The 14,534-nt window shown below is 42.9% G+C and overlaps 1 protein-coding gene and 1 long non-coding RNA gene across 4 annotated transcripts in view; both read left to right on the top strand.

Moving 5' to 3' along the window:
• Mmp2 (Matrix metalloproteinase 2) overlaps nt 1–14,534 on the top strand; it is a 72,720-nt gene that overhangs the window by 38,416 nt on the left and 19,770 nt on the right. Inside the window, exon 2 of one of the 3 annotated variants that reach the window (NM_136667.3) lies at nt 1,967–2,238. The exons of the other annotated variants lie outside the window; for them this stretch is intronic. Within the exon in view, the coding sequence (NP_610511.3) occupies nt 2,108–2,238 (131 nt within the window). The 5' untranslated portion in view covers nt 1,967–2,107. The remainder of the gene's footprint in view (nt 1–1,966; nt 2,239–14,534) is intronic. 3 annotated transcript variants of the gene reach the window in all.
• lncRNA:CR44070 (long non-coding RNA:CR44070) lies at nt 7,770–8,447 on the top strand. The gene is made up of 2 exons (NR_073863.1): nt 7,770–7,869; nt 7,930–8,447. It is a non-coding gene; the product is annotated as a long non-coding RNA:CR44070 (long non-coding RNA).

Here is a 14,534-nt window from a genome sequence, read left to right as displayed (position 1 = left end):
CAAAATGCCAAAGGCAGTTGAGAAATCGCTAAAAGCACGGCGACGAAATCCGAAAAATCATACTCAGAAATCAGAAATGTGAACAGCGGCAGGAGAAACAACGGCGAGGCATAACTTTTAATGTTTCTAACTACTCGGCAGGCAAAGTTGCCTTACCCGATCCGGATCCCGATCCCGACGTGCTGCCATATAATGGAAAACTTGTTTAAAACTTTTAAATTAATTTTATTTTCGCAAGCCAGGCAGTTCGCCTGCCCAACTTCAGATGCAGCGTTAGATTTAGTTTTCGTTTCGTACCATTCGGTTCAGCTCCCATTTCTCGCCACCCATTATTTCCTGTTCCATTTGTCTAGAATCTGGATTGCGGATTGTTGGCCCGCTTTTGTCGCAGTCCATGTCAGTCCGAGCCAGCAATTAAGACAACACAATTGCACACAAGTTTCGGTCGCACATCTCCATCTGCAGCTCCATCTTTGTATCTGTATCTGTATCTGTATCTGTATATGCATCTCTGTTTCTGGCTCTGCACTCGCATTCGCATTCATTGAGCTTTAGATCTCGACCGTCTGCAGTTAGTTATTATAATTGCACTTGACTCCCGACTTGGCTATTTGGCTGGGGAAATTGCCCGGGGAGAGCGTCATCCTCTGGGAATCGTGTTTAGTCTGCATAAATTTATAAATGGCTGGGATTTCTTCCGCACAAAAAGATACAAACTGTCGCAATTTACTCTTGATCTGCATTTACAATAAGCATAAAACAAAAGATTGAGGTCCAAAGATATTGAGTTTTTCGGTATTTGTGATGACACAAGTCTATCCTTTATCTATAATAACTATTATCACTTGTACTTAAATCTCATTTTGTCAAAGTTACCTTGCAGCCATTAAGTTTAACCATACATTGTTTTTCCCGGGCATTTGTTCTTAATGACCCACCAAATTGAACTAAAAGTTATTAATTATTACCCCTCGTAATATCATTAATATTGATGCATTAGCTATGGCAATTGAATCGTAATTATTCATATGTAATGAGCTCTTTGCTGTTTCCCCGGAAATCGTATTGAATTAGATTGACGCAGATTGAGCCTGTCCGGATCAATATGCGCAGTAGGTCTGTGTGGAAAAAGTTGGACACGCAAACATGTCGACCAGGAGTCCTGTGGCAGCAGGATAACAGCAGTTAACCCAACCAGCCCCTGGGCGTGGTTGTCTGACCATTTTGGCAGCAAAGGGGGCGTTTTTCATGTGCGAGCATTTTGTTTGTTGTCGCGGTGTCGCCGTTGACCCCTCCTCACACCTCCACATGCACGCCTATGTACACAATAGACCCCTGCCAAGAAGTGCTGACTGATGAAACACGCACAGTTTGATCAGCATGGGCGGAAATCGAAAAGGGGGAGGGGCCGTCGGACAAAAAGGACGCCACTGACCGACCAAGCGTTGTTTGCCAGAAACAAAACGCCGGCAAAAAGTTTTCAAACTACATTTTTCATGTTTTGCGATTTAACTTTGTTGCGATCTCGTGTATACAAACAAAACGAACTGTACAAATTTTATGAAACTATATACATAACTTCATTAAATGTAAAAGCATATATGTTCGTTAGCTTGTAGTTTATGGACATAAGGAGTGGAGTAAAGCCAAATAAATCCATACACTTGTAAATAAGGATGCATCTTGAGAGCTGTTTATCAAACTACTAAGAAACTTGTCAAATCAAACTGCACATCGATACAACTAAAAGTCAATTCATTCTTTCATGATTTTTTCTATAATATTTCTCACCGAATTACGTAACGCTTAGGTCATGGCTTCTCCTTGACCAATATCTTTTAGGGCAATGCCAATTAACCAAGTTAATGTCCCAACTTGCTCGAATGGCCAGGGGGCGGCAGTTGCCTGAAACTTGTAGTCGCACGCCTTTATTAATAATATTTCCTCTCTTTCCGTCTCATTGCAGGTATGTATCTATTGATGGGAGCACATAGAGTGGGCAAACGTCAACGTAGCAAAAAGGGCGCCATTTTCCGCTGCCGCGGCCGGGCTCTCATCTTTCCATTTGGCAGCGGAAAAGTGCGGGGCGAGCGAGGGGCTTCGCAACATGCTGTCGTTATGGCCAAGGCGACAGTTTTCCGCTGCAGCAGTCTTGCTCCATTTCGGCTGCACTTGGTCTTTAGTCCTTGCCACTCGACTCGCTGTAATTTCTTGGCGTTTATTTTTGTGCTTTCTGCGGTAAGTTTTTGCGCTTGCCGCTTGCCGGTTGACAAAGTTTCAAGTGTTCGCTTTCTAATGTAATTAAAATGCTTACAAATGTTTGCCAACAGCGATAAAATAATCATTTGAAGCTGCCAGTAAAAGGGAGTAAAAGGGAAAAGATAAGGGTGGCTGGCAGCCCGAAAAAAAGGACCCAAATAGAATTATAATTTAAGTGGAGCATGGCAGCGTTATCAACATCTAATTTGTAGCATCAAATAAAAATCAAATAAAATTATCAGTGCAACGTGTGAATGCTTAACAAATTGACGAAAGCCAGGGCTCCGGGTTCAGATACAGATACAGATACTTTCTTCATACACTCCATACTGGCCGACCGCCACACACGTGGCGAGCTGCGACGCCAGCTGGCTGCTTCACTTGGTCTCCCAGCTCACGTAGGCGATAATGTTTGCCTGCCAAGTGAGTTGGGTACTTGCGAGGATGGGGCTGAGGACTTGAGATCCTTTGGGCGAGTCAAACGCCCCCAGGCTGACACGTCACGTTAAAGTCGAGGCAAAAAATGGCAAAATAGTGCGACGTGTTTTGCTCTGCTTTCTGTGTTTTTGTTATACTCGCATAAATCCTCTTGTTTAACATATGCAGAAACAAACATATCCCCATAGGTATAATATATATATATACTATGCATGTACATAACTTTCCATAGTGTCACCATTTTATATGCGATGGCCAGGAAAGTTTAATTTTACACATCGCTCGTAGGCAGACAAGCAATGCTATTTATTCATTGACTTGCAGTGCACTTTCCCCAAAAGTAATTAAACCAATTTGTTCATTAAAACTGACCTTTTATTTATAAATGGCTCAACATTTCAATTAACCATTGACAATATTATGCAACCAGAGAGGCAGATATAAAAAAGTAATGAATGCGTATAACTGAAATGCTGTAAGTGGGCTCCTAGCATAAATACCGGAAAATGGCAAGCAAATTTTTAATATCTACTTAAACTGTTAAAATTAAATTACATTCATGATTAAAACTTGTAAAGACACCGCTAAAAATTACATTTCATATACAAATTGTTGAAAATATGGCCAAATGACTTAATTCAACTGTCACACAATAATAGATAAATCTCTGCATAATGCTGTACTAATAAAGCACACACGATCCTAGCTGATAGAACGGTTGGCGTGCAGAGTGCGTTATATTTATAGTTCACTGTAGCGGCCATAAACCGATTTCGAGTGCCAGGCCGACCTATCTCAGGCCCACTTGGCCACTCCACCCACTCCTGTGGCCATTGTCACGCAACCGCAAAACAAAGAGCGGAAAAAATGGGGAATGACGAAAAAACGACCATAAAGCTGCTACAATGCCAGATATTTATCTGGCTTTATTGACAAAAGCGTTTTGTCGATTGTTCAAATAAATTATGCCTTTATCAATAAAGTCTAGGTTCCCGATCCTCGTGCCCACCGCATTTCACCCGCTTTCCGCACTCATGGCTGTTGCTACGTGACGTTGGCCGTAACTGGGGCGAAGATTTGTTATGGCCATAATTCAGAGCAGGCCAAAAGGAATGGCGGCGAGGACGCGAGTGGCAAAATCCTAAAATCAAGCGACTTTTATGCGTGCATTTATGAACTGCGGTGCGCAAAAGCTCTATAAATCTTTAAGCAGGGGTGCTGAGAGTCAGGCAAATCAAATATCAAATTGTTTAAGTGATTTTTCATTTTGCGCTTTCACCTTGTTACCGGTAACATAATTTCAGGGCAACAACTTCGCCCATAAGTGATTTCAACCACCCAACCAACCACTCGCACCATTCCTTACCATTCCATGCCATTTTTTCCATCAAGTATATTTTGTTGTTCCCACTTTGATATAGATTGTTCGGAACAGGGAAGTACTGGGATGTGCGGCAGCAGCCGTCATTTAATTTTATCGTGCGGAAGTTCTAAGTGCAACGAGCTTGTTGTTGTTTCTGTCAGGTGGGGTGAGTGCCACCGCCACCTTGAACATTGCTTAAAAGCCCGCTAAAATGTTCAATTTACGTGTACTTCTCCTTATTTTTTTTTACAATTATATGAAACATTGAAAATAAATTGGAACTGCGGGCTGTCTGGCAGCCTGGGTGTTCGACTTTCCGCCCTCGAAAAGTAAATAAAAAGGCTCGCTGACAAAATGGGAGCCCCTCACATCGCGCTGTTTGCTTCCACAATATATAATAATAAAAACTGTATTTATTTATTATGATTTTCCATTTCGTGCGGAGTAGACAAAAAAAAAAAATGTTTAAATTGGCACAAACTGTGCCCTTTGGGCGCTTTTCTCCATTTTCCTGCGCCCCTGCAAAAACATTTGTTCCCTTGTTTAACAACGGGAATGAATGAATAGGGGACTGACTGAGTGGAAAGTTGAACAGAAATTAATAAAAATATTTAAACTGTCCTCGGGGCCAACGAATGTGGAAAAAGCCCAAAAGGGAAAACAATGAGAACTAAGTAAACATTGGTCACATGATAATGTTGATTGCAGGAATAGCATCGTGGTTTGGTGACCATCCCGAAAAAATGGTTCATCATTCAACTCTTATTATTCCTATTTCGCTCCAAAGAACTGCAGCCATAACAATAAATGAGCTCATTGCTCATGTCGGTCGGGTATAAAATGTAAATTTCTGTGTATCTATCTATCTATGGCGAAATCCGGGGTAAAATATAAACCCCAAAGTTTCGCAGCGCAGCGAACATATATCAAACAATTTTTCAGAGACTGGTTCAAGTACAAAGTCAGTTCAGCTGCAGTCTGGCTTCTTCGCTAGTCATACATTTATGGACGTGTCCTTAGCAGCACTAGGAACTCAATAAGCCAGGCCACAAGTTCAGCGCAAAAAAACAGGGCAAAAAATAACAGGAGAGAGGAATCGCTGCAAAAAATATACATAAAAATTGCGAGCAACAAGAAAAACTTTCAACAAATTTCCCCGCATTTCGTGCGCATATTTTAACTACAGCGCATTATGTTTTGAGTGATTTACGGTCGCAGATGGGCGGGAATCGAGGGGTTGAAACAATGAGAGGCGAAAATATGGCAAATAAAAACTAAGCCATCCCCTCTGCCCCTTATTTCTCCACTTGAGCAAATGATTTGCGACGCTGCGGCGGCCAAGGCGAAATGCTAATGCTTAGGATGCGCAGGAAAGTATGCTACACAATCCAGCCGACGAGTCTAATGCTGTCGTAGTTGTGTTGCTGTTGTTGTAGCTGTAGTGCCACTGCCATTAGTGTCGCCAACTAACTTTAGATAACTAATTAGGGAACGACGGCCAGAGCCCGCTGACTTAACTGTAGTTCTGTGTTAACCTTAGCGCAGCTAATTACATTTAATGTGTCTAGTAAGCAACTTGGCAGCGCGAATTGTGTTACTTCGGTCCAAAAGGAGTGGGTTACAGCCGGCTTATTAAAACACTTGGAGGCGGCACGTAGAGTGCTCCGGACTCTGGAGCAACGTGTGCTCCGACTTAATTATAACTAATTTGTAGCATATGTGGAGGCAAGATGAGGCGGGATGAAAAAGTGGCCGGAACAAACCTCAACTTTTGCGGCTTAAGTGGCCATTAAAGCATTAAAGCCATGGCCGAAGTGATACAGCAATTAGCCGGGTGCACGTGTGTGTGTGTGTGAGCACTTCGAAAAAAGTGTACATTACATTTAGGAGAGAAAGCATGAGAGAAAATAACCTATTTTCTAATATGGAAACATTAACATGAAAAACCAAGATTTTCGTTCTGTGTCAGATGACAAAAGAAAAAAAGGGCATCTGTTTCACGCTAATCGCATTTCACCGCCCATCGTGTTGGCATTTGCATAATTATTAACGTTGATTTTTAAGTGGGATTTCAATTTAATACCCCGCGCATACCGCCCACTTCCGGACTCTTTGGCAAAAACCAACTAACCGACCGACAAACTAACCAAGTGAACGAGCCACCATCCAAATGATTGAAATTAAAACCACAAACGAACATAAAAAATCGCTTACGTTAAAAGCTCATACAAGAGAGATACGGTGGAGAGCTGCTGTTGGTTGGAAAATCGGGAAAGCCGGGAAACAAAGGAAGGGCAGGGGGATTGGGTTTGCCGGAAAGCGGCACCACTCGAATGAATTCACGTAACCGCATAAAATCAAACGAAATAAGCCAAGCGCCGTGGAAAAATGGCAACAAAATGCACTTTATGCGAAACTACAAGGGAACAACTCTACGTGCCACTCAACACCGCGCCCTCAACCCACCCGACACCCACCCACTTTTCCGATCGACTGAGAGGTGTAATAATGGCCAACGGCACGCACATTGGACCAACCACAAGACCCACGGACAAATGTTCCCTACGGGCTTCCATGTTCCCAGGTTCCCTGTTCAGTGGCCATCACACAATGCTCAAATGCATCTGGGAAGCGGGGTAGCGGGAAAGCGAGGAATCGGGGAAGCCGGGGCAAAATCCAGAGGATAGTGAGTGAAAAAAAGTGGAAACTTTTAACCATAAATGTAGGTAGCCACCCGAAATGGGCAGCCGAAAAAACACAGAGGCAGGAAGAAATTGCCAGAGCAAATACGAAAATCAAGTTTAAATTTGGTGAGCTCGAGTGCGAACACAGAGTGCCGGATAGCATGACATTGGGTTTTTGGGCTGGGAAAAGGGGTGCCTCAGGTGCCCGAGCAGAAAATATTTAATTTTCCAGTAGTAGTGAACCGAGATTGCGTTAAAGTTTCCATTGCAGCTACTCCTGTTTAATGGCTGAGTAAATGCAGCTCTGGGAAAATAGTTTTTCAATTTAACAAAACTCACCGAAGCTCATTTGCTGCATTAAATCCAAGAAAGATTTTAGTAATTAACTTTCGGGGGGGGGGGGGAGAAGCTAACTATGACTTGCCACTAATTGAAATCCGAAATCAAAGTATCAACGATAATAAGCCGAAGCTTAAGCTTCAATTCGTCATCTCGAAACATGAAATGCATTTGAATAGTTAACTATAGACAAGCCTTTAATAAATGGCTTCACAAAACCCTATAAGTAATGAACAATTAATCAATCAATCGGTGCTTAATACCCTTTTGTGTCAGTCGCACAAAAGCACATTCGTAAAACCAAATTATCTTCAGGTGCTTGAAGGCAGTCGCCTGAAGCATTCGAATGAATATTGCAGCCGAAATCCCAGGCTAATGCCAAATAGTCAAATTCGATAAACATTGTGTGGGCTCAGTCAATTGGCCATGGACAGATATCAACATGCAACGTGCAACATTCGATGCCGGTGGCAGATGACACGGCAGGCAGCAAAGATTGCTCCTCCCTTGGGCCGAATTTGCTTGCATTTCCAATTCCGAATGCAACTGGAGTAGAAAGACAATAACCCAAATGCAACTGCCAATATTAGTTACGGTTGGCAACAGCTTGCCTTCGAATAAAATCGAAAAATGCTGAATGGATTGGCTTCGAGTGGCTGTTGGGGACGACAGACGGAGTTGGCTCTGAATAGAGAGTTGGGAAACGACATAAACGACATATACGTGACAGAATTGCAACACAAAAGGCGCCGGAACGGGCGAGCACTGACAGCCAACCGTCAAAAAGTAAATATGCAACAAACAATAGCATTATATAACTTAAAGTGCACTTCGCTGCTCCAGCAGCTTCACAACTGCCAGTACAGTACAATGGCTCGGAAATCGGATTAATGCAGCTGCTGCTCATGCTGCTCTTGCTGCTACTACCGACGCTCCTGGTGAAAAGCGGGGAAACCCAATCCGCAATCCATAGAGCTGCTTCTCCGCTAAATACAATGAAAAACTTCCAACGAAAGACACACATTCGCACGGACTCGCCTCTCGCATGGCAGGGCCAATAAACAAAAGGACAAAAGCGACGCGTCGCGCCGCCCCAGAGCCAATCAATCGCTATGGCACCCTAGGGGCTCAGAACCCCATCGAAAAGGGGTATGAAAGGGGCTAGGGGGCGTAGGGAGCGAGGCGATTGAACGCAATCTGACACGCGACCAGTTCAATGCACGTTGCCCCTCGCATAGGTCAAAACCCAAAGGCAAGAGCAAAGTAATAGATTTTTTTGTACAAGAACGGAAAAATGAAACACGTGAAGGAAAAACCAGTTCCGAAATCCATACTTTTGAAATTTTGAACTTAATTTGTTTTTTGGCGCCCCACGTGGGGCATTTTAGATAATGAGTCTTGCGATTATCTGTTAAATATGACGAAACTACTGTTATAATCATCATTATTTTTAAAAGTCTATTCCATTTATTTATTTAATCTTACAGATTGAAAATAATTTTTATTCACAATATAATTGTATTTTCTCAGTGTAAAACATCGGCAAAGCACATTTTCTTACTGATCGATAAATGCATATCCTCTAAAACCATAAGCTACTCAGCTAATTCGATAAGTGCACACAATTTAATGCAATCAGAGCTTACAACTGATGATGACTTTAAATTCAAAGGTAATCGGAACTAAATCCGAGACCCCCTTCAGCTTCGATTAATGGTGGTTCATGAAATAGGTTTAGGTCTCAAATCAAGTGCATCGAATGTTGCCCCAACTTACCCTGCAATCGAGGACGGGTCGTTGTCTCTAGTCGCCTAATTCAATTACATAAACCGAACCCAGCAGCAGACAGTATTCGGAAACTTTAATTTGTATGCAAAGTCAATGCGAGTGAAGGGGAAATCACTGGATGTGAGGGGAGAGGGGCGGGACGTCATGCCCACACGTAGACGCATCGCAGTACTGTCATGTCCTTGCGCACTGAAGCGCTTAATCCTTTGAAATTGCCACGCAGCACTCGCATGTGCATGAGTGATGCGGAATGTTCAGGACCCCGGGGCGTATGAATATTACGCATACGCCGCGTATGCGTCCACTCATAAACAAACTAGACAGCGAAATAACATTCAATTTTATGCAAAAGTGTTGCATAATAAGATTACCAGCGCTAACTGCCGGGCGAAATCAGTTAAAAGCCAGAAAAAAGATCAGCAAACAGAGCCCCTCATTCATTTACAAATAATATTCGGCATTAAAATTGCATGGCATAAGCGGCAACATGCCACCGTCCATCGTCCCCCGAGCTGAAATATTTTTCTCATTTCCGCAACGGGCGAAACATATTTTTGCGATTTCCGCACGGCCATCGCCGGGTTCCTGGTGCCTGGTGCATGGGCCCTGGATCCTGCTGAATCCTGAATACTGAATCCTGGTGCGGCAGCCCAGCATGAAATATAAATACAATACAAATAAACGCGTGTCGTGCATATTGTACAATCTACAATACAATGTTGTATTTATTTACACGCCAACAGCAACGGCAACCAGCAAGAGAGCCAGAGAATCAACAGAACAGAAATGGCAACAAATGTTGGCTATTTGGTTGTTCGGCGCTTTTACTGGCTGGTCGCGTTAACAATTTGTCAGCCACCCATTTAGCCAAGTTAGGGCCACATAAGCTGGGCCAGAACAACGACCTCGCTGGAAAATGTTTGCAAATGTGCTGAAAATTTGTCGCGCGCTGCATTAAGCTCGTGTGCACGGGCCGAAACACTGGAAACAATAATAAAATGGCACTATAAACTATCTGGTGGATGGGACAAACAAGAATAGGGTGTATTATGTGGGCAGGTCCTGGTGGCTGATTTAGATTTAGATATTTGAGCAAAGAGAAGCAAGAATTCCTCGGGCTGCTAATGCATACTCCTGCTTTTATTTAAAATGCACTTACCCTGTTTTATATTTTAGGTAATAGTAGAGATGTATACTTTTACTTTTGGATATTCTTTCCAAAGAACGCATGATTAAGTAGGCTTTAACTAATACTGCCAGATTTTCTTGCGAATAAGCAAGTTGTCTTCACGTTTTTGATGTGCAAATATGAGTCGTCAACTTAGGAAATGTGCTCGAAATGATATGCATATTTCTGCTTTTCGCATAACCCCTTCGTCATTCCATTTCACTGTGCTCCTTGCAAAGGAAGCAGTGCAAAGGGCAAAGAGCGCTGAAGCAATGAAATGAATTTGCACGCGCTCATAAATATTTTACATATGCATATTGGCCAACTCAGAAAGCCGTAACTCAGTTCGCAACCTGAAGATGCTGGCTGCAGCTACGTGAAATGAATAGATAGACACAACACGGTCTCTCGGAACGAGGCTGCAAATTATTGTGACATAAAGTGCTTTGACAGCAACACCAGTTCCGAGTTCACAGGACCCAAACTCCAGATCCATGGCCAAAGTGCACTGTAAGAAATATCTAGGTAGGATTGTAGACATCATTTGTCATCAAAAGTGCTTAAATCAAACTAACTATTATACTATTTCATACATTTTCTAAACCAAAAGAAGGTCTTTAGGAAAGGTGGGGAAAGCATATAAGAACGAATCGTACTGTATGAACAAATTAAATAAGTTTAAATTAAATTAATATAAGTAAAAAGTTTGAAAAATCAAAAGAAATTTTGAACTCTTTAATTCATTGCTATATTCGACACAACACCATTTTCTGGAGCCTGTCTTTTTTTTATTTGCGTGCAGATCCTGGGCATCCACATCCATATCCTCATCCACATCCTGGCTGACATTTAGCTGGATGGCGCTGCTGTTTGTGACATTCATGCGCTACATATTTCATTGCACACTTGGAGGGGCGTGTGCCGGCATTGGGAATTCAAATGCTGAGCCGTGTGATTAGGCGGGGTGTCGTCGGTGTGTCGTGGTGTGCACATGACATATTTAAGTGGGTTATGTGCCGGCAGGCAGTGCGAACATTTTTGCTCATTAGGCCGGGGAGCGGGGAACGGCAAACGGTTGTGGGTGGTGAAAAATATCGAGAAGATGGAAAAGCTCGTAAGTCCTCGACAAATGCAGCACGCACTCGCATAGACAGAAGCAATTACTGTCTGCGTAAGCGTCTTGGTCTGGCAGAAGCCTCGTCCTTATTGGCTCGTCCTGGCTTATATGCATATGAGCCAAATGCAAATTTATCCAGCCGTATACGTTTAAAGCGATTTATGCCTGTATCCCAGTGTTTTTTGACAGCATAAAGTGTGAAACTAATTACAATTTGGCCAATTCATTCAATTAGCACAGACCGAGTGGAGGGGCAGGCTTCCACTTAAATTGACGTCTCGATTTAATTACCAACTGTGAGTGGAAATTTTGACTTTTGCCGGAAAGTCTCGATTTATTCATTTGGAAAGCAAGCAAGCAATCATCAAGGAATCTCTACCGCTGCATTGGTGATTAATCACGTTGCATAACTTGGGAGCCCCAAGTGTTTTTCCTATCCGATTTCGCAACGAAATGCTGTAACGTAAGCTAATGAGATCAACATCTGCCCATTCCATTCGCTTACGCAAATCACTTAAGACGGCGGAGACAACGCCGGGGCATTTTCCTATCCTTCGCCTTTTCCACGGACTTTCTCGCGATTTCCTTCTGACTTTCCTCGCACAGGACACTTTTCGCTTCGTGACGGCTTAATTTTTTCGTTATTTCTTTCACTTTGCCTGATCCAAAAGCAATTATTTTCCATTCAACGTAATAATGACGCAGACCCAACGATAACAGCGAGTGTCCTGTGCGGCGTGAAAGTGAGGGGAGAGAATTAAATTATGCGCTGGACTTTATTTTTTGCCGACTTCTGAGGCTGAAGCCGCAGGCGCAGACAACACTTACAACTGCCGTGTTGCTGGCAAAAAAAAAAAGAGAAATGACATTAAAAAAACAAACAACAAATATTATGAAAAAGAGGAGGCGGTAAAAAAATCGCACAACAATAAGTGCTGGCGGCAATCTCGCCGTCGAGGTTTGTTGAATGTAGCCATAAACCGGCTCAGTGCACTTGATCGACGGGGAAAATGGCTTTAGCTTTGGCTTTCGAACACCCCGTTATTCGCCCTTTTAGGCCGGGCTAAAGTGTACGCCTCGGTGACTTTGTATGCGTCTATGAGACCCGCTCGTCCTGCGTCCCGCGTCCTTCGTTTGTATACACATACATACTAACATATATGCTGAATAATGTGTGCCATATTTTGTACGTATTTTCCGCTCCACTCTGGCATTATCCGATTCGTCTGCTCCACACTCCATTTCTATGGCCTGCACATTATAACAAATTTCCCGCTTGCATAAGCAACACACTCGACATGCATGTGTCGTGTGTGTGTGTTTGTTTTGTTTGCTTGTGTGGGTGAGGGAGTGTCCTGACGGCTGCGAGCCGTGCGTCCATATTTTTCAGCGATGTGTGCGTGAGCAGAACAGCACAGGCTATTCAAAAAAAAATACTTACTCATGAATTTTGCTGTATTTCAATATTCTATAACTATTAACAAAGGTGCAAGAGATACATGTTAAATTTTTGAAACCAACCATATGTATATGTGGGCATTGTAAATTATGTTTATGTCATCCCTTATATCGGCACATCTTTATTATCAAATAAAGCAGATTTCTCCCTTCTTCGGACAATCCAATCTGTCATCCTGTTCTAGCTTATCACGCACCCATCTCTAATGGGATTGTTATGTAAAGCACACAAAAAGCTGCTAGGCTAGCCTGATGCCATATCACTGCATAACAAATGGTCGCCACACATACACATATACACCCACACAACCACACACTCGCACTTGGGGCAGCAGCACAACATGCTTAGAAGGAAAGGGGGGGAGGGAGGCACTGCCTGATGGCGGCAGTCCATAAAAATGGAACGGAACTGCAAGTAAATTAACAGGCAGGACGCACAAAGATGAAGGCGAAGGCGGTACATCCTGCGAATCTGCATGTGTGAGTGTGCGAGACTTTACATAAGCAACACGCCCACGCTTTTTGTAGACCATTCGAACGCCCGTTCACCCGCCCACCCGATTTCCCATTTCCCCATCCATTCGCATGCCGGCTACTTAAGTTACACAATGACATTTTTCAATGTGTCAGAATTTTATTGTTGCAACTTGGGGCATTGTTGTTGACAACTGACATCTTTCTTTCTGCAGCTGTCAGTTGGCTGCTTTTGTTGCCTTCGCTTCATGGCTGCTGATACCGTAGAAGCTGTCGCCACTGTTTCTGCTGCTTTTGCTGTTTTGTCTTGGCTGGAAATGTTGACAACTGTTTTGCCACTTTTGCCGTAATTGAAAAAATGTATTCAAATTCACTGCCTCGGCTCGGTGTTCGAGTTCAGCAAAATGTAAATACAGGGCTGATAGCACGTAGATTTGTATATTCAGCAGAATAATCAAATGGTGAAAATAAAACACTTCCAAGGCTGCAGGGCAAGGCAATATTTAAAAACAAAAAAATGTTCAAATAAATTGCAGTTGCAAGAGCAAAGATTGGCACTTTAAATTATCTATAACAATGTGCACAGCAATGTTTATCTTTTAAGTATCAACCTTTGGCTCAACCACTACATTTATTCGAAAGTTTGCTTCTCTGATTCGGATTCTGATTCTGAATCCAATTCAATCAGTTTTAAGCAAACAAATCGGTCATATTTATTGTATTTTGCCTTTGGTCTCTTCTTTATGATGCGGCTGCTTTGTAATTTGCCAAAAATGTCCGTAAACTTTGCCCAAGAAAGTGACGGCTAAAAGGGGTCGTTAATGGATTAAGCCAAGCCGTACAATGAATAAATTTGTCGGATTGCTTGACAAGAGAGATGGCAGCCACAAGAACGTTTCTTTGCAGATAAAGCCCTCCAAAGTTGCAAAGCCGAAAAGGGGAGAGTCTGGCGCAACATTTCAATACTTTCGCACTCTTGACATTTCCGCCGGTCCTTCTAAACGGTTGCAAATGCCAACTGTCAACTTTTTGTGCGTGGTTTTTGTTTTGAAACTTAACTTTTGCCGCTTGGCCAGTTCGCAAAGGGACAAACCGAAAATATTTGCCATAAAACCAGACCGAATCCACCCATTTAGACCCATTCAGTTGGTGGCCACTTTGATTCGACTTTAAGCTGTGCGTGGGCCTCAACTGCCGGCCACTCTAATATCCAATTTTGCAAATCAGCGTGCAAATTACCCGAGCGAACGGAGGCTGATTTGTTGAGCCGCCTCCTCCCGGTAATTTGCCTTCTGGTCCATGTAGCTGGCAACTGTATTAAGTTCATTTTTCATCTGCCGCTCATGCATTAAGCAGCGAAGTGAGTTGCCTCCAGGACTCACACAGATACTCACGTTAAGAGAGAGTGTGTATGTGTGTCCACACACACACTACCACATGGCGAGT

Source organism: Drosophila melanogaster, chromosome 2R (genome assembly GCF_000001215.4).
Source record: "Drosophila melanogaster chromosome 2R".
Classification (NCBI taxonomy): domain Eukaryota; kingdom Metazoa; phylum Arthropoda; class Insecta; order Diptera; family Drosophilidae; genus Drosophila; species Drosophila melanogaster.
The sequence above is the reverse complement of the archived record's forward strand: the minus strand, read 5'-3'. Positions and strand labels throughout refer to the sequence as shown.